Genomic DNA, 19,639 nt, shown 5'->3' with positions numbered 1-19,639 from the left:
CCGTACGATTGCCGCCACCAGCCCGAGAGAGCGGCTACCACGCCGGCTGGGCTGGGCTACTCGAAAGCGAGCTCGAGTAGAGAGGCGCCAGCTTGCGCAGGGGCAAAGGCCCGTCAGCGCGTCGATGCTCAACGCCGGAATGGGGTATACGAGTGTGCAGCAGTTGATGATTTACCTGAAAACAGCTGAGCGGAAGCGTTCGACTGCGTGGAGATATTTCATAGGCAGGGAGTCTGCCTGAGATTTTTAGAGACCCAGCGCACCAACACACTGCACACCTGAACCCTGCTTTCCGATCTTCGTTTCTGTTCTGCGCTAGTGTGCCGCATCCATTGCGCCACTGCGCTCTGAGGCGTGACTCCGATCTGACTATCCGTCATGTTCCACCGGGTCATTTCTAGGGGAGCAGGGTGTAGCAACTCCTTTGCAATTTGCTTATTTATGCAGAGACGCAGACGAGAGCCGTCGCTGGCTCTTCTCGTTGATGCTGATTTTGTTCCCTCCAGCCGCAGTCTGCCACAGCTGGTCACTCGGGTGAAACACAGTCCAGCGCTGATACTGCTTTTCGCCGACTTTTCACGCGGTTGACAGAGACAGCTGAGAGAAATGACACGCTCGTCGTTTTGTTCCTCTTCTTTTCTCACCGTTCTTGCAAAGGAACTCGAAGACTCTGTGAAGCCCGTTTAGCCTTGTTTTTCGAGGGAACGCAGCCAGAGCAAGGCTGAACCTGAACGGAGGAGCGCACACACTGCGAGTTTTATTAGGGGGCGGCGTCTCCGCTTTTTTCCCTTCTCGCTGCACAAGTCACTCAGTTCTTGCCTTCGCATCTGGCACACCCTCCGGCGGCATACATCGCCACCGACACATTCCACAACCCTTCTGTAACCGAAAAGGACATCTGCGCTAAAATCGGGTATTTGTGTGGAACTCGCGTGGGGGTCACCGGGATTGCCTTCCCGTGTGAATTTCTGCGGCGCAATTTTCGGTCGTGGACGTCGAATAGCGGGTTAAACTTCATCCGTCGCCTTGCAGTTTTTCTTCGCGTTTCGAGTCATTTAAAACTCGCAGACGCGGCGTACTGCATCTCGCAACCGCGTACTCCCTCGCCGAGGGAGGCGTCGTTCTTGTTCAGACCGTGTGAGACTTCTCTGTCTCCACTCCAGTGTCTCTTGCGTTCACTTCTCACTAGACACTTCACTCCTTTGGTAGCAGTAAGTCTTTCCAGCAAGGCTCCGGTGATTCTTTACTCTTTCGGGAGATTTCCAATCCTTACTTGAGTCGACCGTCGAATCCCAGCGTCCGTCGGGGTCGCGTTCGTCTCTTTCTCGCGAAGATTTCCTCTCGCTCCGCCACGTTTTGTCTCGCCTACGCGTCACGCGTTTCCGAGCTTCGTTGACCATCCTTTTCCTTATCACGGTTTTCGCGCACAACCCTGATCAGTTGAAGGATTTGCTGGTTCCCGTCGCTCAACTTCAATAATGCTGTGCTCAAAAGCAGCATCTACTGTTGTTGGTTGGTCGACTCCGGTCGGCGTCCAGACGGGTGCCGCGTCTGAGGTATCTGTAGTTCAAGCTCATCTGCCGGCTCTGTGAGCTTTCTCCAGCCTTCCCAACATCCGTTAGCACCTCTTGACCAATGCGAGGCGCGTGACAAGTGCTTCATCCTAAGCTCCCAAATTGTTTCCTGCGCCGACGTTGTCTCCTCGTCACACAGTGGGTCGCCAAACCTGGTGTTTCCACTTACAAGTCTCCGGCTCCTCAGTTGACAGCCCACAGCAGAGCGCGTGGGCTGTCTCACGGGATATCAACTGCTAGCAAACTAACTGCCGGTAGAATGGAGCGGACAATGCAGTATTCCCCCCCCTAGCGCCCGATCTGAACCGCGCGCGAGGCGTGCCCTGGCCTCACTGTTACGCGGCTCCGATGCCGGGAGAAGGCCTCCGAGGCCCTTGCAGGGCCGCGCGCGCGGACGCTCACCACTCGGCAGGCGTCTCTGCGTCTCCTTTCTTGGGGCGCCGCTGCGTCGAGCCACTCCCCGCTGGGACCTTCCCGTCCCCCGCCTCTCACTCCAAGGCGATCCGCGCCTCGCCTGGCCACGCCGAGACCCAGTCGCTTCTGTCCTCTCTGTCGTTCTTCCACATGTTCTTCGGACCAGAGGAGGCGAGCGAGACGAGGCGCGACGGCGTCCACGTGCGCACGCCGCCGAGTCACGCCAAGCCCTCGGATGTCGAGGCGCCTAGGTCTTTGCTGTCCTTTCTGGATGTGCCGTCGCTGTTTGCGTTGCCGCCGGCTCACGAGCGCCGCCCGTCGGGTGGGAGTCCGACGATCGCCGCGGCGCCTGCGAGGCATCCCGACGCCAGCGAGGGCCGAAGCTGGCTTTCGCTTCCTAAAGTTGCGCCGTTATTTCCCGACTTGCCTCGGCGCCGCGGCTCGACGTCATCGGTGCAGAGTGAGAGTGAAGATGCGGCGTCGTCTGGAGGGCCTCTCTCTGCACGCCGACCTGGGTCCGAACGTGGGGGGGGCGCCGTGGCCTCCCCGGCTTCGTCCTTCTCCAGCGTGTCGTCCGCCGGTTCGTCTCCCCTTCCCGAGCGACTCAACTTATACACGAGCTCCGAGGAGCTACTGGAGGACAGCGCGGATGAGGCAACGCGGGCAGAGACTAAGACCCCACAGGACAAGGCGTTCTTCACCCCCTCTCCTGCGCGCCCGGGGTCGTCCTTCCACAGACGCAGTGACAGGTTTTTCCTTTCTCCGTCGCAGGCTGCGGGCGCCTCGCCAGAGGGTTCCTCGAATGCCCACCGCGCCCCTCGCATGTCTCAGCCTAACTGGCACGTCGTTAGAAGTCCACCTGAAGGCGGCGCCCGCCAGGCCTTCAGTTCCCCGCGAGGGTCTCCGTTCCTGGCAGCCGCGCCCGTGCCCCCTCAGACGCTTCGGGCGGCCGCCGAGCCCGCGCGAAGATCTCTCGAGAGGCTCGATTGCCCTGCGCGGACAGCCGCATCCCGGAACGGAATTCGAACCACCTTCTCGCCGCCGCTCACGAGACGTGAAGCACAGACAAGGACCGCAAGCAACGGGGCGGCGGTGGCGGGTGGCACGGGAGAGCAGAAGACCTCTTTTCGGGATCACCAGGGGGGTTCCACCGCGTCCAAAAAGATATCGCGAATCGTCTCGCGCGGTCCCGCCCGCGCGACCGCCACCGGGATCAGGCGGTCGGAGACAGGGCGGGGGTCTCGCGGAGGGCGGATGAGCGCGACGTTCCTTCCCAGGCAGTCCACGTTGTATGCGCTTCACGCGCCCCAGCCCCCGGCCGTCGGCGGGTCGCCTGGGGCTCCAAAGAAGAGCCTGTCGGCCTCGGAGACCCGCGCGCTCGCCCACTCGCAGTGGCTACTCCCCGGCGGTCGCATCACACCGACATCGACCCCGTGGGAGGGCGGCACCGCCCCGCTGGAGGGCGACGTCCACGCGTCAGCCTTCCGCCCCCCCCCGCACGCCGTGGTCACGGAGAAGCATCCCCAACTGGGACGACGCAGGCCTTCCTCGACGCTCCCTCACCGAGAGGACGTGCTTGGCGGCAGCGACAAGAATGCTCCCTGTGGGTCAGCCCACGGCGTAGTTGGCCAGCAGCGAGTGCTACCGGCGTCTGTTAGTGGAGGCTTGAGCGAAGTCATGAAAAACAGTGAAGCCAAGCGTGAGAGGGGCGATGGAGACGAGGCGGAGGAGCGCAAGCGAGCAAGTCTTCCGGCTTCCCCTGTGTCCAGGGCATCGGATTTCAGCCGAACAACGAAAGTGTCTGAAGTCTCGGTTGAAGAGACCATGGCGGAAGTGGAGCGCTTGCTGAAAGAAAGCGAAGAACGTCGAGCGAAGGCCATCCACGGAGCGCTCCAAGACCATGCTGGCAGTAGGCGTTTGGAGCCTGGACAAGCACCAACAGCAAATGTGCGCATGCACAGATCGTTCACAGGCCTGGGGAACGACTCTCGCTCGCCCCTCTCGTTCTGGGCGGCTGGATCGCGCTCTGTGGAGATTCCGCGCCTGCCGCTTGGCGCCCAGGACGCGTCGTCTGTACCTTCGCCGCCTTTGTGGCTCATTTGCGCGAAGCCGTTCTCGGCGAAGAAGCTGCCAATGGGGGCGCCTCCTCCGGTCGGGCACCAGGCGGTCTCGCCGCCGCCCCCGGCTTGCAGCCCTGTGTCCCCGAGTCCCCTCGTGCAGACCTGCCTGGTCGCGGAGCGACTGATGGCCATGCGGACGCCGTGGCGGCTTCCAACGACGTCGATCCTGAGGCGCAACAACGTGATGGACGTCGTGCTCTACCTCGCCACGCTGCAGAATCTTCTGCGCGGTTCGGGCCCCACACGCGAGGAGCTGCTCCAGCGCGTCGGGCGACGTCGGCGAGTCAACCATGTCTTGGCGCAGCTCCGCGAGGCCGCGCACGTCGATCCTGCGGCGTGCCCCTGGAGAGCGCCCCGCGAGCGGCGGGCGCTCCTTGACACTCAGAAGGATGAGAAGGAAGCGAAGCAAGACGCGGGAGATGGGAATTCGAATCAAAGCGCGACGACGCCAGAGGACGCCAATGACGAGGGACGGGACCTGAAGGAGGCCGCGAAACGCACGCAGTTCATGATTGACTTGGTTGATGAAGAAGATGTAGCGGCGACGCGGAAGGAGTCTGTGCGCTTCCAGGGCCGCCAGCCCGACCCCGTGAGCCTGCCGCTGGCGAATGGCTCGCCTTACCTCATGGCCTCCAACCAGCAACGACTCGTCCGCCGCTTTCTGCAGATGCCCTCGTCGCCGTCCAACGGCTGTTCCGGTCTCGTCGAATTCAACATTCTCTACGCCTTCATCCGCAGCCATAGGGGCCCGTCGTTTGCGGAATTTCGAGCTCTCAAACAGAACACGGGCGCGGCTCTGCCGGGAGGCTGCCAGCAGTGCGACGGAGACTGTGCCCCGCTGGGGGCCTCGATGCAGTTCGTTCTGGCGCAGCTCGACGACACGCCCCAGAATGCGAGGAAGCGCGGGGGGCTGACCTGCGCGGCCGGCGTGTGCGAGGCGTCGGGGCTTCGCGGGCCGCGCGTCCCCGCGAACCGGCACGGGCCTTCCTCCGCGTGTGCCGGGGGAGACTCGGAGGAGGGGGCGGGTGCACGCCTCGCGCAGACCCTAAGTGCCGTGGAAGTGGAAGCGGCGATCCAGCTTGTGACGAGGGCCGCGGAGATCGCTGACGCAGCTGCAGGAGACAAAATCATCCCTGGAGCCTCGACTCCCGATGGGGCGTCGGCGGACGTGTCTCCGGCCTCGACGCGGCGGCGCCCGGACCCGGCGACCGACATCACCGCCGCCCTTTGGCGATTCCTTGAGGAGGAGTCTCACGCGACGCATGCGGGGCTAGTTGGCGCCGAGCGAGCCACGGGGCATCAGCAAGATGACGCCAACCGCCTGGCAGTCTCGGAGGTCCTCTCCGTCTTGTATCCTTCCCCCGCCCTGTTCATCATATGGGACATTGTGCCGACAGCGGCGCCTGGGGCAGCGCCGGCGAACGTGTCCAGAGGGGTGGCTGCCTCCTCAGGGCCAGTTGCAGGCAGCGTCTTCGCCCCGGGAACCTCGGCGTTGTCCGCGGCAGGTCACCAGCCCCGTGGGAGCCCACACGCGAGCGCCACTGTGCCGTCCGCCTCGATGCCTTCCGTCACTGCGGGGGCCCCGAGGCTGCGCGACGACTGTGGCGGGGCGTACCATGGCGACGGCCTCTCGCCGCGGTCCCCGCAGGCCCCGCCGTCGGGGCTTGAGGAGTTCTACAAGCTGTTTCGCGAGCAAGTTCTGCGCTACCAAACGGCCGAGGTTGGGGCCCCCACGCTGCAGTTGCTTGTGCACTTTTGCTCCTCCATCGCCTTTTGGCTGCAGCTTGACCGCTTCCAGCACTTTGGCGTGATCAACCTCGACCCGGGGTGCGGGTACCAGGGCCTCCTGATGCTTGCCTGCTCGGCGCTTGCGCACTCGAAACTGACGGCTGCTGAAGTGCTGCAGATGCTGCGCGCCTCGTCCATCGCCGCCCAAGACGGTGGTCAGTCCGGGCGCACTCTCCGCGGCGGCGCCGGCGCGGGCTTCCTCACGCAGAGAGACAGAGGAGACGCAGCGGGCGGGGCGGGCGGCCTCCCCAGGCAAACATCGACGTCTTTAGCTGGCGCGCTGTCGACAACGAGGAAGCTCGGAGCAGGCGACAAGGGACGATCCGTGGGTGCGGTCAAGAAGAAGACGTGGGGCGTCATTTGCTGGCAGGACGCGGAGGAATGGCCGCCGAGCTGCAGGCGCTACCTTCACTACTTCGATCGCCTTATCAAAAGAGGCGGCATAGAGGTAAGCGAATTAGTTGAACCGGCTGGGTTCGGGTGAGAGGCCTTCGGCCCTTCCAAAACCGGCGGTTTGGTAGTATAGAAAAAGCTAATACATAATTGTCACAGAGGTGGACCAACTAGAATCCGATCCGTGTATGTCGTGTTACCGCGCACCATTTTCACAGGCTGTCGACACGCTTGGACGTTTTTTTCGGGTTAGGGTGGGAGGACCAGTTTGTTTCGCAGAGGTCATTGCAGACCCTGGTGCCTGGCAGCGTTTGCTAGCTAGTGCGGGGTGTCCAAATGCGAATCGCGGATATTTTCATGCGGTTCCTTCCGTCCCTGTTCGGGAGGAAGTTTCTGTTGCAATGTTGTAAGGCATGCAGTGGTGCAAATCCGTGTGTGTTGGGTGCCCGCTTTTCAGTATGGATTCCCCCTTAGTCCTGTGCCGGCCACGACGACGGAAAGCGACGAGCCATCTGGCTCACGTGACAGGGTAGGAAACCATCGAGCAGACGGAGCGACGGCTCTGGATCCGTCGCCCTTGGAGACTGGAGGGCCCTCGGCGTCTAGCCCTGTCGCGCGCGACATCGACGCGCCGATGAAAAGCGGCATTCCCGCGACGCCCTATCGCCTGAAGAACATCATCATGGAGAACTTCACCCCCCCTGCGGAACTCGTTTGCGTGGAGGTGTATGAAATTGCCCTTTGCTACGGCTGCAGGTGCCAGTCCTCACGGGCCCGTCTGCCGCCCTCGAGCTCTCCGAGCGCATCAATCGCCTCCTCGAAAAGGCCAGATTCGCTTGGAAATGGGGCGAGCGCTGCCTCACCGACCGCGCCAGCGCTGCCGCCGGAGACCCCTCGGGGCGGCGGCGGCCACAGGCAATCGCGTGGGACATCGGCGAGCACCCTGCTGTCTCCGCGTCTGAGGCTGCCCAAGAATCCATTCAAGAAACGCGGCACGTCCCCGAGCGGGAGGGACGGAGCAGGCGAACTGGAAGACGCGTGCGTTCAAAATGCATCGGGCACCGCATTGGCGACGTCAGGAATCACCACCACGATGCACTCCAGCTTGTATGCGCACCCTTACATCAAAGCCCTCCGTCAACAAGAGCTGCTTTCTTCGCATAAAGCGGGAAGGGGCGCGGGACTCCCTGACCGCATCCCTCTCCTGCTGGAGCCGGATGGACCGCTGGGCCATTTGGCCCCCTGCTGCGTCTCCTCCGCGGTACCGCCGCCCGGCCTGTCACCACTGGCCAGCCAAGGCGAAGCGGAGGACCAGGTGAAGAACCAGGGAACGAATAAGGAACATGGCGGAGAGAAGTCCGCTCAGGATGGGCCTGAGGCGCCCCATTCCGCGACCGACACGGCAGCGGATGGCTTGCCGAAGCTGGCCATAACGCCGCCGTCGCCCGGCCTGGGTCCTGCGGGCGTCGGCGTCTCCGCAGGGGCTCCCTGGGGACGAACGCCGACAGCGGACGGGTCTGAAGAGACGCTCTGCTGCCCCGTCTGCTGTTGGGGGCGGGTCGGGGCGGACGGCGGCGGTGCCCCCGCAAGCCGTGGCGGGCCTTTCGAGGGAAGCGGCCGACACCGCGGAGGGCCGGGGAGCGTGGTGAGGGAGCAGTTTATACTTCGGGCGTGCGTGAACAACTACCAGCTGATGGCGGCGGACACGATGGAGGGGGGGGAGACGTCTCTCGTCTTCGATTTTGCGCACAATCGCGAGGGCGACGACCAGTACCTCGTTCTCTCTGGCGACGTGCTTTTCGCGTTCCGCCAGCTGGCCGCAACGCCAAAACAGTCTACAGAGTCTGCAGAGGAGGGCGAGGGCGCACGTCCAGCAGACGAGGCCCAGAAGTCCCTACCCCCGGCGCGAGGTCAAAGCGCTGCGAGCCGGACCGCCGGCACCGCCCCCAAGCCCGAGATGAAGTCGGCGACAAAACTCGAGTGGGGCACCGGTCAGCAAGTCTTCGCCACGTTCTCTTGCCACACAGGTATGCGGACCGCCGCGCACACAAATGGGGCGGGCGGATGTCCCGAGGAGGCGACGGCAAATCGAGTTGTCTAGAGCCGAGCATGGGCCTGTCAGCCGCCGCCTGCTAGGGCCCCGACCTCAGCCTGGAGCGTTGAGTTGCAGGAGCGAGGCGAATCCGCCTCTGGCTTCCGCGTGCTAGACTCGCCGCTGTCGTGTTTCGTCCATTCGCGGTGCCCGTCGCCGGGCCTTCTGCAGAGGATCTACGGGGGCTCAGGGCTCTTCGCGGCCTCTGCCGCCGCCGTATACCCTTCACATGTAGATAGATGCTGTGGTGTTTCTGGCGTGCGTTGCATGATCTGCAGGGTTCATGGTCGAGGGCTCGTCGGACGTCCAGCAGCTGACGAAGGAGGATTTGGACATCTACGACTCCGCACATCGGGAACTCATTCCGAGTGGACTTCGCGTCTCTCTCATTTTCGAGCCCGTGCGCCCTTCGCTGTTCGAGACGGGCCCCGCCATCCGGCGACCGTCGCTTGCCTTGTCGCCCCCGTCGTCCCCAAGCATGTGTTCAGCTGGCGAGCTGTCGCCCGCCCTCTCTTCGAGAAGTGGAGATTCGGCCCCGGGGGACTTCGCCCTGCCGGCAGCGGTGGCCGCGACCCCGACCGCGAGCGGTTCCCCGGAATCCCCCGGCGAGCCACCTAACGCGGAGCCCCTCCAGCCCGTCGCGGATCCAAGCAGAGGGAGCTCGGCGTCGCCCGCCAGAAGGCCACCAGAAGAACTCCAGGCGGTACCGGACGAAGGAGGCGGAGAGAGCGGGTCTCAGCACGCGAGAGGACGAAAGCTGGACAGGGAAGCTGAGGCGCGAGGCCGGCACGGGGGAGGGGGAACGGGCCTCGGGGCCATTGCGTCTTGGCTGGGGTTCCCCGGGAGCGGCGCTCCGCGTGCCGCTTCACGAGAGCCAGGCGGAAAGGAGACTGATGTGGCGAAAGTGGACGAGGCCGCGAGCGCGCGAGGCGAGAGTGAAGACCTGCGCCCCAGGCCGAAGCCGCGAGAGAATAGAGAGGCGATCACGGCCTACGGCTCGCCGCGGTCACCGAGAATGTCTCGAGACCAGAGGAGACTTCTGAAGATGATGCACGACCAACAAGTCAAGAGATCGAAGGCGCGTGCCGAGGGCGACGCCGTCCGCCGAAGCGATGCGGACTGGGAGTTGTGGAAGGCGTACGTCTTGTGGCGAGCTCAGCAGTGTGTGGGGAGGCCCAAACCAGACCGCCGAGAGTTCTGGAGACGCCACGTCGCTCACGTCGACCAGGTGAGGACTCGTCGCTTTTTGCCATGCGACGCCTGCAGAAAGCAAGCGTGGGCACCAGATGGAGGGCGCGCGGCTGAGGCAGGGGACCCGGCGACCTGCAGAGGGGCAAGACGAGGCAACAACTCACACACTCTGGTGATCCAGCCGGGTGCATCGCCCGGTGTGGCGCGAGCCATGCAGAGGGAGGGTTCACGGAAGGTAGCAAGGTCTGCACTTAAAGAGAGGGAGTGGCGTGTGTGCTTGAGGCTTCCGTGCTTTGTGAGGTGTTTGTGTGCCGAGACTGCGGTCTGTCCCCACTGGCGTTTCCTCTGGCGTCGATTGTTTTTCATATGTCTCGTGGCTCTGTGGTGCGTTGCCCTGCTTGTCGCTGGCAGCTGCAACTCTGGCGACTCTCTCGGCTGACAAGCTGCGCGCCGGACAACTGCCTGGTGGCGCTCAAGGTCTGCTCCAATGACGTGGCTGACGCGCTGACGTTTCTGTGCCTCCACTTCGCGCCGACAGACGCCTCCCCGCTTCTGCACCTCAGTCTGCCTTGCTTGGCGGGTCCTGGCCCCCGCCTGCCTTCCGATGGAGTTCTCTCGGCGACAGCGCTGAGCGTGCTTGCCTCTAGCACCCAGTCGCAGGCCTGTTCGCTGCTGTCTTCGCTCTGCGCCAGCCGAGCCCCCCTGCGGCTTCGTGATGCTGATGCAGACGTAGCGGAGGCGGGGAGCGCCGCGCTGGCGGGCCTGGAGGCGGCACCGACTCCGGAGTCACTTCTGGGGCCCTCGCTGCCGGCAGGCGGGTTGCAAGACGTCCTTTCTGAGGTGCCGAGTGCGCTGGTGACGTCGCCCTCCGCATCTCGTCTTTCAACTGCGTATGGGGCCGAACGAAACTCGGCGCCGCTCGCAGAGGGTATCCCGCCAGCATCGACGGCCTTCCCCGCATCGCCGACGCCTTCGCCGTTGCTTTCGCTCTCGTCGCTAGACGTGGACTCGTGTGCAGCGCAGCCGGAACGACGGAGGCCTGTGGCTGGGGACGCCGATCAGACTGGACCGGCGGAGCTGAATCTCAGTGTGGGGTCACAGGGGATCCGGCTCCCCGGTCACGCCGAGGGGGAGACAGAGATGCGGGCATCGCTCGTAACGCGCTCGGTTTCCTCTGCTTCGATTCTGTCCTCTAGTGGAGACTTCCCTGCCGGCGCTGCAGACGCGGCGGGCGACCACATCCAAAGGGAGAACGGTGGTGGCCTTGCCGAATTCGGCATTCCCTTCGCAACGGATCCAGCGCTCGGGGTCGCCGACAGCGCCGGCATGGAGCCTGACGGCGCGCTAGGCTCGTTCGGGGGGCGGAGACGCCAGCGCCGAATGGCCCCAGTGCCCCAGCGCCCAGGACAGCTGAAGCCGCCGCAAACGCCATCCGCTGCATCTGCGACGCCCCCTCGGCCGTCACGGGCGCCTATCGCTCCTGCTGTGCCCGCGACCCGTGGGCTCGCTTTCGCAGGCACTGCCCCGCTGCCTATTCGGCGGCTCCACACAGTGGGGCTCACAGCGGATTTGCCGCATCTTCTGCAGCCTTTGGGACAGCACTCGTCTGCGCTCGACTCCATTCCGAGGTTCGGGGAGGGCCCCCCGTCCGCGACCGAAGGCGGGGCTGGGGCGGAAGCATTTGCGCGTGCAGTGGGGCAGCAGTCTGGCAGCGCGGCCAGCCATTGTGTCTCCTCTCTGACTGGAAGTGGAGGCCTAGGGTGGACGTTTGCAGGCGGGCGAGCTCGCACGTTTGCCGCAGGTAGGTGGCATACGGAGGACGAGATCCAGACTGCCGCGGCGCGCGACAGCGACCGCACAACAGACCATTCCTTGGCTGGGAAAGCGGATCTGAGCGCCGGGGGCAGCCGCGTTCCTTCTGGGGAGCAGGACGGCGGAGAGGCCGCTGCACGCGAGACGCAGGCCACCATTCGCGTGGATGCCAGCGAAGAAGGGAAGGAGACGTACACAGTGAAATTGCCTTCGGGGCGTGTGGTTCGATTCGCGATCGACCCGCGGAGAGCCGCAAATAACGATGCCATTTTCGTCCAGGCGTCGGATGTCTCTCCGGCGGCTGTGGGCGCGGAAGGCGGATCCACGGATCGGGCTCCTGGAGCGACTGCGGGGACAGGGCCCGTGCGTGAGTTTGCTGCCAATGAGGAGGATGGTGACTCAACAGTGTCGGGAGTCCGACCCGGGAGCCAGCAGGTTGGTCGCCAAGGCCCAGCAAGGGAGCTCGCCTCTGCCGGATGTGCAGCTGTGACGACGGAGGGTGGGGAAGGCGGTTCAGGGGACCTCAATCATGAGGCGAGCCCGCTGCCTACGAACCAGCTGGGAGTTGCGCGTTCGCAAGCCATCTCCTCAGCGTCGACCGCACTGGGCGCCAACGCCGAAATATCGAGCACGAGTGGCCAACAGGCTCTTGAGAGTGCACAGAGAGCCGGCGGGGGGACTCAGGCCCCAGGGGCCGGACAGGGCCCACAACTGCCACCGGAGGAGATGCGCGTGGCAGTGGCAGGCGGTGCGACGGAGACACAAGGCATCGTGGACGGTGGCGTGCTGGGCATTGGGTATCGCGCGGATGGCGCCCCTATTCCCGCTGCTCAGGCAGGCGCCGCACTGCGGCCGCCACAGGCGCGAGAAGTGCCCGTGCCAGGGGCAGGCGGTCATGCAGAAGGTGGAATCCAGAGTGACCGCATGACAGCGGGAGCAACTGCGACGGTGGAGCGACCAGGTGCCGGGGTGGCAGATCTGGGTGTTCCTGCCGCCGGGCTGTTTGCAGGCCTTACTCCTGACGCTGTGTCGCAATTGGCGGCTGATGTACCGGGTTCTGACTCCGTGGCCAGGAGTGGCACTGAAGCAGGCAAAGGCGTCCCTGGAGCTGGACTTGGCCAGTTTGCTCTGCATGCTTCCATCAGGTCATCGTCGCGTGTTTCTCCGCCTCGCACAGGCCTCGTTGGCGCTCGGCCGCCCCGGGACGCAGACGGCGCCTCCGCTAATCACGGCGCATCTTCTGCCGCAGCGCCGAACACAGGCAGCGAGAAGGGTGCGCTCCCTTCTGGTGCATCCGAGTTCCACGGTATTGTCGGTGCATCGGCACACATGGCGCCGAATGACGAGCTCGGGAAGTTAGCGCATGGGCAGGATGTGAGGCCTCCTGCCGGGGTCACGGCCGCTGCTCCTGAAACTGTCCCCCTGGGACCTACAGGTGTCATGTGCGCTGGAACGGCTGCGGGGCCAGCTGTCGGCTCCGCAACAGCCCCACCCGGGGCTCAGAGTGCCCCGGGTGGTGGTGCGGGTGTGATTCCTGGTGGGGGGGCAGCTGTGCCCCCGGGGCACGAGCCTCTGGCAGCGCTGGGTGCTGGGGTGTCTCCACCGTCTGGTAGTGGGGTCCCTGCGGGTTTTGCGCTGGCGCCTCCTGACGGAGTATTCCCCTCTGGCGTGGCTGCGAGTGGTGTGTCGCAACCCAGTGTCACGCATCAGGCATTGGCTGGGGGTTACCTCATGAGCCATGAAGCTACGCCGTCTGTCAGCTTGAGTGCTGTCCCTGCGCCCGATGCCTTATCTGCTTCGTCCGCGGGCCCGTTGCCCGTGGTCTGCGAAAGTGGGTCGCCCGTCGTCCTCAGTGGTGTATTGCTTGCCGTCCCTAGTCGCGGGTCTGCTACATCCTTGGTTGGTGGGTCTCCTGTTGTCCCCAGTGGGGGTTCGCCGGTCGTCGGGGGTGCCGGGTCACCGGTGGTCGGAGGCATAGGGCCCGCAGTGACGACACCGCTTGCGCCGCATGCAGCTTCCGTTGGAGGCGCCCCTATGGCGCCTGCTGGTGACACCGCTGGACCTCAACCTGACAGCGTGCGGCTTACTTCTGGCGGAAGCGTCTCTGAGGCTGGCTCGGCGTCTAGGGCCGCCTCGGGCGCCGGGGGGCTGGGTCGCCAGGCGGTCCGACGCGGGAAGGGTCTCGATCCACCTCTGACTCCAATGTACCCCCCCAATACCGAAGAAGAAGGCAGGTGCCCCACCTCCCCCGGCGAAGGCCCCCGTTGCAGGGGCAAAGCAACCGGGGGGGGGGCACCGGGCAAAGGCAAAGCACCGCCACTGCCGCCAAAGAAGAAGCCGCCCCCACTCGGCAAGGCTCCAAAGCTGGGCGGTCCACCGAAGGAAAAAGCCGAGGCTGTCGACCCTAAGACGCTGCCGCTGAAGAGACGCATTCACTGGAAGACGCTCGGCAAGGAACAAATCGAGGTAGGTGAAAACCTTGGCGCCGGCCCCCCTGGCAGAACCGGAAGGAAGAGCAAGGGAAACACAGAGCAGGTGCACAACGGACGGCAGAGCCGTTTAACCGCAGAAGAGGCTTGAAAAGCCAGCTGTGGGAGAGTGAAGACGTGTCTGCCCCCCAGGGAGGCAAGAACGCATACGCGTCTATGCAGGCGACACATAGATCGGGAGCGCACCAAGGCGTTGCGGCGCTGCGCAAGTCGAAGGCATGAGGGAGCCCTATCGGCAACGACCACGTCTCCAGGGCACACAGCGAAGTTCTTTTTTTCTGAGGTGTCGTCTGGCTGTTTTGGCACGGCATGCAGTATATATGGGGGGGCCTGGTGAGCGTCGGCTGTTGAGTTTGACAGCCGTCCTTTTGCGGTGTGGTCCTCCGTGGCAGCGGTTGTTGCATGGCTTTGTGAGTGTGCGTTGCCTTCCAATCTGGCGCAGGGAACGGTCTTCAAAGAACTGGAAGGAGACCCCGCCATCCCAGACATGTTTGATCCGGAGGCGATTTCGCGGTTGTTTTCGACGGCGCTCTCTGCCAAGTCCGTCGAGGCACTCGCCAAGGTTGGACCCAAGAGGCCGGAGGAGAAAAAATTCACAATCCTCGACAACAAGCGCGCCCAAAACGTTGCCATCGTCCTCGCGAGGCTCCCTCTTTCGCTGGAAGTGAGTCGCAGAAACGGTTTCACTTGGGAGTATCTGCTCTGAATTTCTTTCCCCAGTTCGAAATGAGCAACTCCCACCAGCGATTCGCCCTTTCCAGCCTGTCTTCGTGCAGATACGGTCTTGGGTGAAGGCCTCTCGGGTTTCTTCTTTAATTGTTTCGATGTATGCGAGTCCTCTGGTCGTGTCACACGCGCGTCGCGGCCTTCGTGTATGGGCTCTGAGCGGTAGTTAGGCTTCCAGGTATTTCCTATATATTTGTCGGCTAGTGGAGCAGTCGCACCCTCAAGCCTTTTTTGCATTTCGAGGGTCTTTTGTGGCGCGTGATGTCAACGTTTTTTCGGCTTTGCGGGTTTTCGGTGCGCGACGCTGTCGCCTATGTCTCTCGCTTTCTTCTTCTCAGGAGCTGGCAAAGAAGCTCATGTGCCTGGACACGGAGGGCCTGAACATCGACATCCTGCAGAAAGCCGAGCAAGTCGCGCCCGCGCCTGAAGAGCTAGCCAAGTTCCTTGAGTACGAGGCGCAGCGGCAGGCTGAGCCGGAGAAGACGCCCGAACTTCGAGATGTCGAGAAGCGAATGACTGCTCTCGTACCGCTGACGCGGCTTTCCTCGAGGGTCCGCATCATGCAGACGGCGTTGCAGTGGGAGAAGGTTGTCGAGGAAGTCGAAACGCAACTGGATCTGCTTTGCAAGGCGGCAGATGAGGTACGAAACGGCTGAAACCAGGGACAAGTGTAGGCCGAGGGTCCTCAAACCCAAGCCAGGCAAAATGAGAAAAAATAGCACTCATGCGCGTGGTATGGGCCGTCGTCTCTCATCACAGCAGTGCTGATAGTCCTGTTAGAGCGGTGCACCTTTGCGTCAGACAGGGTCGAGGGCGCTTTTGTATTTATCCCCTCTTGGTTCATTGTGCGTTGGCACAGTGAATTGTGAAACACTCAGTTTGCCATGATTGTGAACTGCCGCCGGGGGACCCGGGGAGTCTGTGTCTCAATTTTGTCTCGGCGTCGATTGTGCGTTTCTTTTCAGGCACACAACAGCCGAAAGTTCCGCAGTCTGCTTCAAGCTGTGCTGCAGTGGGGCAACTACGTGAACCACGGGGTCAAGAAGGCCCCCCAGGGCCACGGGCATTCCGCAGAGTCACCGGAGACGGCTAGTCTTTCGCCCACGTCCCAGGCCGATGGCGCGAAAGGCGGTGACGACCGCCAAGCCCTTCAGGAGTTGCCGCCAGTCATGCTCGTTAAGGAGCTGCCGACGAAAGGTTTCAAGCTCGCGTCGCTGACCAAGCTCATGGAGTTCAAAACCACGATCGACAAGTCGATATGTTCTCTTCACTTTATCATCTCGAATCTGGTAAGGTGCAGCCCACCCCACTCTCTTCCCTCCCCCGAGGACCCCGTGGTCGTCTGGGGCGCAGAGCTCGATACGAGTGCAGCTCTTGGGCCCTAACTCCGTGACCGAATTCTCGCATTGTTGTTGTACGGATTGTTGCGGCCCACAGGCACATCGGACAACACATTTGCGTCTTCCCGCATTAGCTCGTCGCACATACACACTGCAGCACTTACATTTACGCCGCATGGTCCGCGGCACGCTTGGGTCGAGTTCTATGGCACATATGTAGATACGCATATGTTAAGAACATATATATATATATATATATATATATATAACCGTGTGTCAGGCGGCCGCTTCCATGTTGTAGAGTCACCGCAGTCTCGACTTGTTCATGTGCTTGGTGGCTCGCAGATTGTTTCTCTGCCTGAGCTGGACATCGTCGATCTGGCGTCGGACATGCCTTCTCTCGACGCGGCAGCGCGCGTGTCAGATGAGTCGGTCGACGCCTCAATTACGTATCTGCGTAATGAAGCCGCTTTCCTCCTGTCTCAAATCCACGCGCTGAAGCATCCGACCAGCTCGTCTGACACCCTCCCCAAGTCCGCATCAGAGGGCGCAGCCGGAAAGAGCGGTGAGCACACGCCCGAGGAGGCGGCAGCCCAGGCAGAGCTCACTCGGATGCAAAAGCTTCACGGCGAGATGGTGTTGGCGCTGGAGCGGCTCCGCGAGAAATACGTGAACTGCAAAGAGGTCCTCAGCGAGGTGTCAAAGTTCTACGGCGAAGAGGGCCCGAAGAAGCCGGCAAAACCCAAGCCGAAGGCGCCGAGTGTCTCCATCGAGACGGGGGCGCCCGGCGAGGTGACCCCACTGGGCGAGTGGGAGTCGGGGCTGCTTGATCATTCGCCGTTTGAGCTGCTGGCAGCCATCCTCAAGACCTGCCGCCAGGGCCTGCGGGACGTGCAAGCGAATCCGCGCAAGTACGCGATTCTCCTCGTGGGCCGCTTTTCGTCCGAAGAGGAAAAGTGGAAGTTGCTGAAGTCCCACATCGAGAACTCGGTATCGAATCGCAAGCGACCGTCCGGGCGGACCGGAAGCGACGTCGAGCAGGAAGGCGGAAAGGCCGGGGCGGGAGGCCACGACTCTCGCGCGTCGTCTCCGTGCGCGACGCCTCGCAGGGGCGCAATGTCAAAAAAGGAACTCGACGCCGGTCGGGCCGCAACGCCGCCCAGGTCAAGAGACAGGGGGCCTGATGCTGAGTTTGGGGACGGCTCTGCTCCCGATCCCGCATCGACGCGGCAACTGCCAGGCGGCGGAGAGAAATCCCAGTCCGGCGCCGGCGAGGATCGCCATGACCCGGGGACTCTAGGGCCGGGCAACGCGCCTGCGCGAGGTCGCGCGAGCGACGGCCGAGGGAATGGGGCAGTTCGCTCCAGGAGCTTTTTGTTTGGCGGCAAAAACAACGGCCTCATCCCGCGGCGGCAGTCGTCCCTTCTTGACGGTCAGAACTTCCGAGACGACACGCAGGTGCGGCGAGGAGACAGTCCCCGGCTCGGCGCCTTGTCGGGCGACGACACGTCTCGCCAGACCAGCGGGGCGAAAACGGCACCGGCCCGCGAAGACCAGAAGGTAGCAGAGGGTCGGCGAGCCTCCGGACCCACAACTCGCCCTCTCCGGATTTCAAAAAGCAGCATCGCCTTGGTGTCGCGAAATAGTGGCTTGGCAACGAGGAAGTCTTTGCCGCCGCTCGCCCCGGCGCGATCCCCTCTCGCCAGTAGCGCGGAGAAAGCGACTTCATCCGACGCATCCGACCGGAAGGCTGAAGCTCTGAGGCGCCACGCGACTGCGCAGGCCCTTCTGAATCGGCAGGCGTCGCAGTTTGCTGCAGGAATCCCCTCGTCGACCTTGTCGTCCGGACTGCAATCGCCGACCAGTGCGAGCTCGCTGGAGTCTCTCTCCGCCGCAACCCGAGGTGGAGACAGCAGTGGGCCGCCGACTCCACCTGGCGCCCTCGCCGGCGGCAAAGACCCGGCTTTGAAGAGCGGCCTGCCAGGGCGAAGCTTTCCGCACACACCACCGGCTTCGGGCGTCCGCAGGGCTGCGACAGCGGAGCCTCAGCCGATCTCCCCTTCAGAAAGCAGGCCCACGGAGGCAGCGAGCGGAAATGAGGGAGACGGACGGGGAACTGAAGGCAGGGCTAAGATCAAGGCGAGCGAGAAGAAGACAGCGCCGCTTTCTATAGCAAAGGATGGTAGAGACGGGGAGCGGCAACGGGGAACGCGACGAACCGAGGAAGACAAGGCAGCTGGGAAGATCGAACGACGGCAAGAAGGAGGCGACGCGCCGGCGAGGGCCCAGGGCACCTTTTTGATGTCGGATTCAAAAAGGTGTGCCCATGATTCTCTGCCTTCCACGCCGACGGGTAGCCGGCGGCGGGGGACGGTGCCTGCGTATCACGCACCCCGCGGTATTCGGTCTGAGCGACAGCGCTCTACGGGGCCGGTTGAAAAGACTTCGCGGGTTTTCGTGACGACTCCGCGAGTTCTGAATCCTTCGCTGTCTCCGTTGGACGCTTTGCTGCCGGCATTCTCCGACATGGCTCTCGCGGCCAGCATCAACAAAGCGCTGTTTGCAGACGATTTAGATTCACCTGCTGAACCCAGCGAGGGCTCAGACTCACCCCCCAGGCACGTCACTCTGTTTTCGCCGCGGGTCCCGTCTCCTCTTCCCGACGAGCGCAACAGGAACGCAGACTCAGGTTCGTCCTCTTCGTTCACGCCGTCTGCCAGCAGGCCTCATCACTTCCCGTCAGGTAGGTCGACCCCGGAATCTCCTCGGCTCGTCGATGCGACTGCGCGGGATTCCGGCGTGACTGGCGGGCCAGGGACCCAGGCAGGCCCGCCCGCGGTCTGCAGGGGGCCTCTCGCATTCGTCCCCGGCGATGACAGCGCTGTTCCCGGGGAAGGGCGCGGCAAATCCGCCCCGTTCCAGAGAGGTGGCGTGCTGTTCACGCGGCCCACCAGCCTCATCTCGAACGCCGCTCACGCTGAGCAAGAGAAGGCTTTTGGCACGGATGTTTCTGCGTCGGAGGGACGACGGCCGTCGAGCAGACCTGGGGCAGATGCGTTACCGCGCCTTCCTGGCGAGATGTCGGAGGAGAAAGGAGATTCCTCAGGCGTGGGGCCTGTTGTGCAGGATCCTGTGACATCTGCCGGTGATGCAGGGGGGCGGAGACTGAAGAAGGGTAACTCACAGACGGGCGGAAGCTCCGGCGACTTGGATCTCTTGGAAATTAAAGTACTCCCTTCAACGCCTGTCTTTACTTGGGAGGGCGGGGGCGTTGTAAGTCACGCAGCAGGGGCGCGTGCGCCAGCCGTTCGACAGCGCCCCATCGTCTGTCGGCCTCGACGTCCGCCGCCTCCGGTTGTCTTCGCGGGACTGTGGGGTCGAGGCAAAGCTACGACGGACGCCTCCGCAGCCGCCAAGAGGGCGCCTCGCTCCGCGGTTCAGAGGCTGCCCGCAGATAAGGGCTAGCGGATGATCACGAATGGGCGGGGGGGGGGGGCCGGATTGGAGGAGCAGTCGGAGGAGGGATGGTGCTCGCCTTGGCACACGTTTGTCTTTCAGGCAACGGTTGCGCTGGTCACCATGCACCCCCTTCCACACACACGAAGTTATAACAACATCGGTTTTGTAGCATGACGTCGGTTTTGCGACTTGCTAGTGGAGTTCGTCTACATGTTTGGTTCGTCTGATATGGAACTGCATG

At 63.3% G+C, this 19,639-nt stretch overlaps 1 protein-coding gene across 1 annotated transcript; it reads left to right on the top strand.

Annotated features, from left to right (window-relative positions):
- Positions 1–1,922: 1,922 nt before the first annotated feature.
- On the top strand, positions 1,923–19,404 carry BESB_056540 (uncharacterized protein; the record flags this gene model as incomplete). Its single annotated transcript, XM_029364089.1, has 8 exons — positions 1,923–6,344; positions 6,747–8,316; positions 8,660–9,609; positions 9,984–13,850; positions 14,316–14,537; positions 14,938–15,240; positions 15,565–15,888; positions 16,285–19,404. 8 exons carry the CDS (start codon positions 1,923–1,925, stop codon positions 19,402–19,404), a joined length of 14,778 nt encoding a protein of 4,925 aa, XP_029220012.1.
- Between the last annotated feature and the right edge of the window lie 235 nt (positions 19,405–19,639).

This window comes from Besnoitia besnoiti, chromosome IV (assembly GCF_002563875.1).
Source record: "Besnoitia besnoiti strain Bb-Ger1 chromosome IV, whole genome shotgun sequence".
Taxonomy (NCBI): domain Eukaryota; phylum Apicomplexa; class Conoidasida; order Eucoccidiorida; family Sarcocystidae; genus Besnoitia; species Besnoitia besnoiti.
This window is presented reverse-complemented; position numbering and strand designations above follow the sequence as displayed.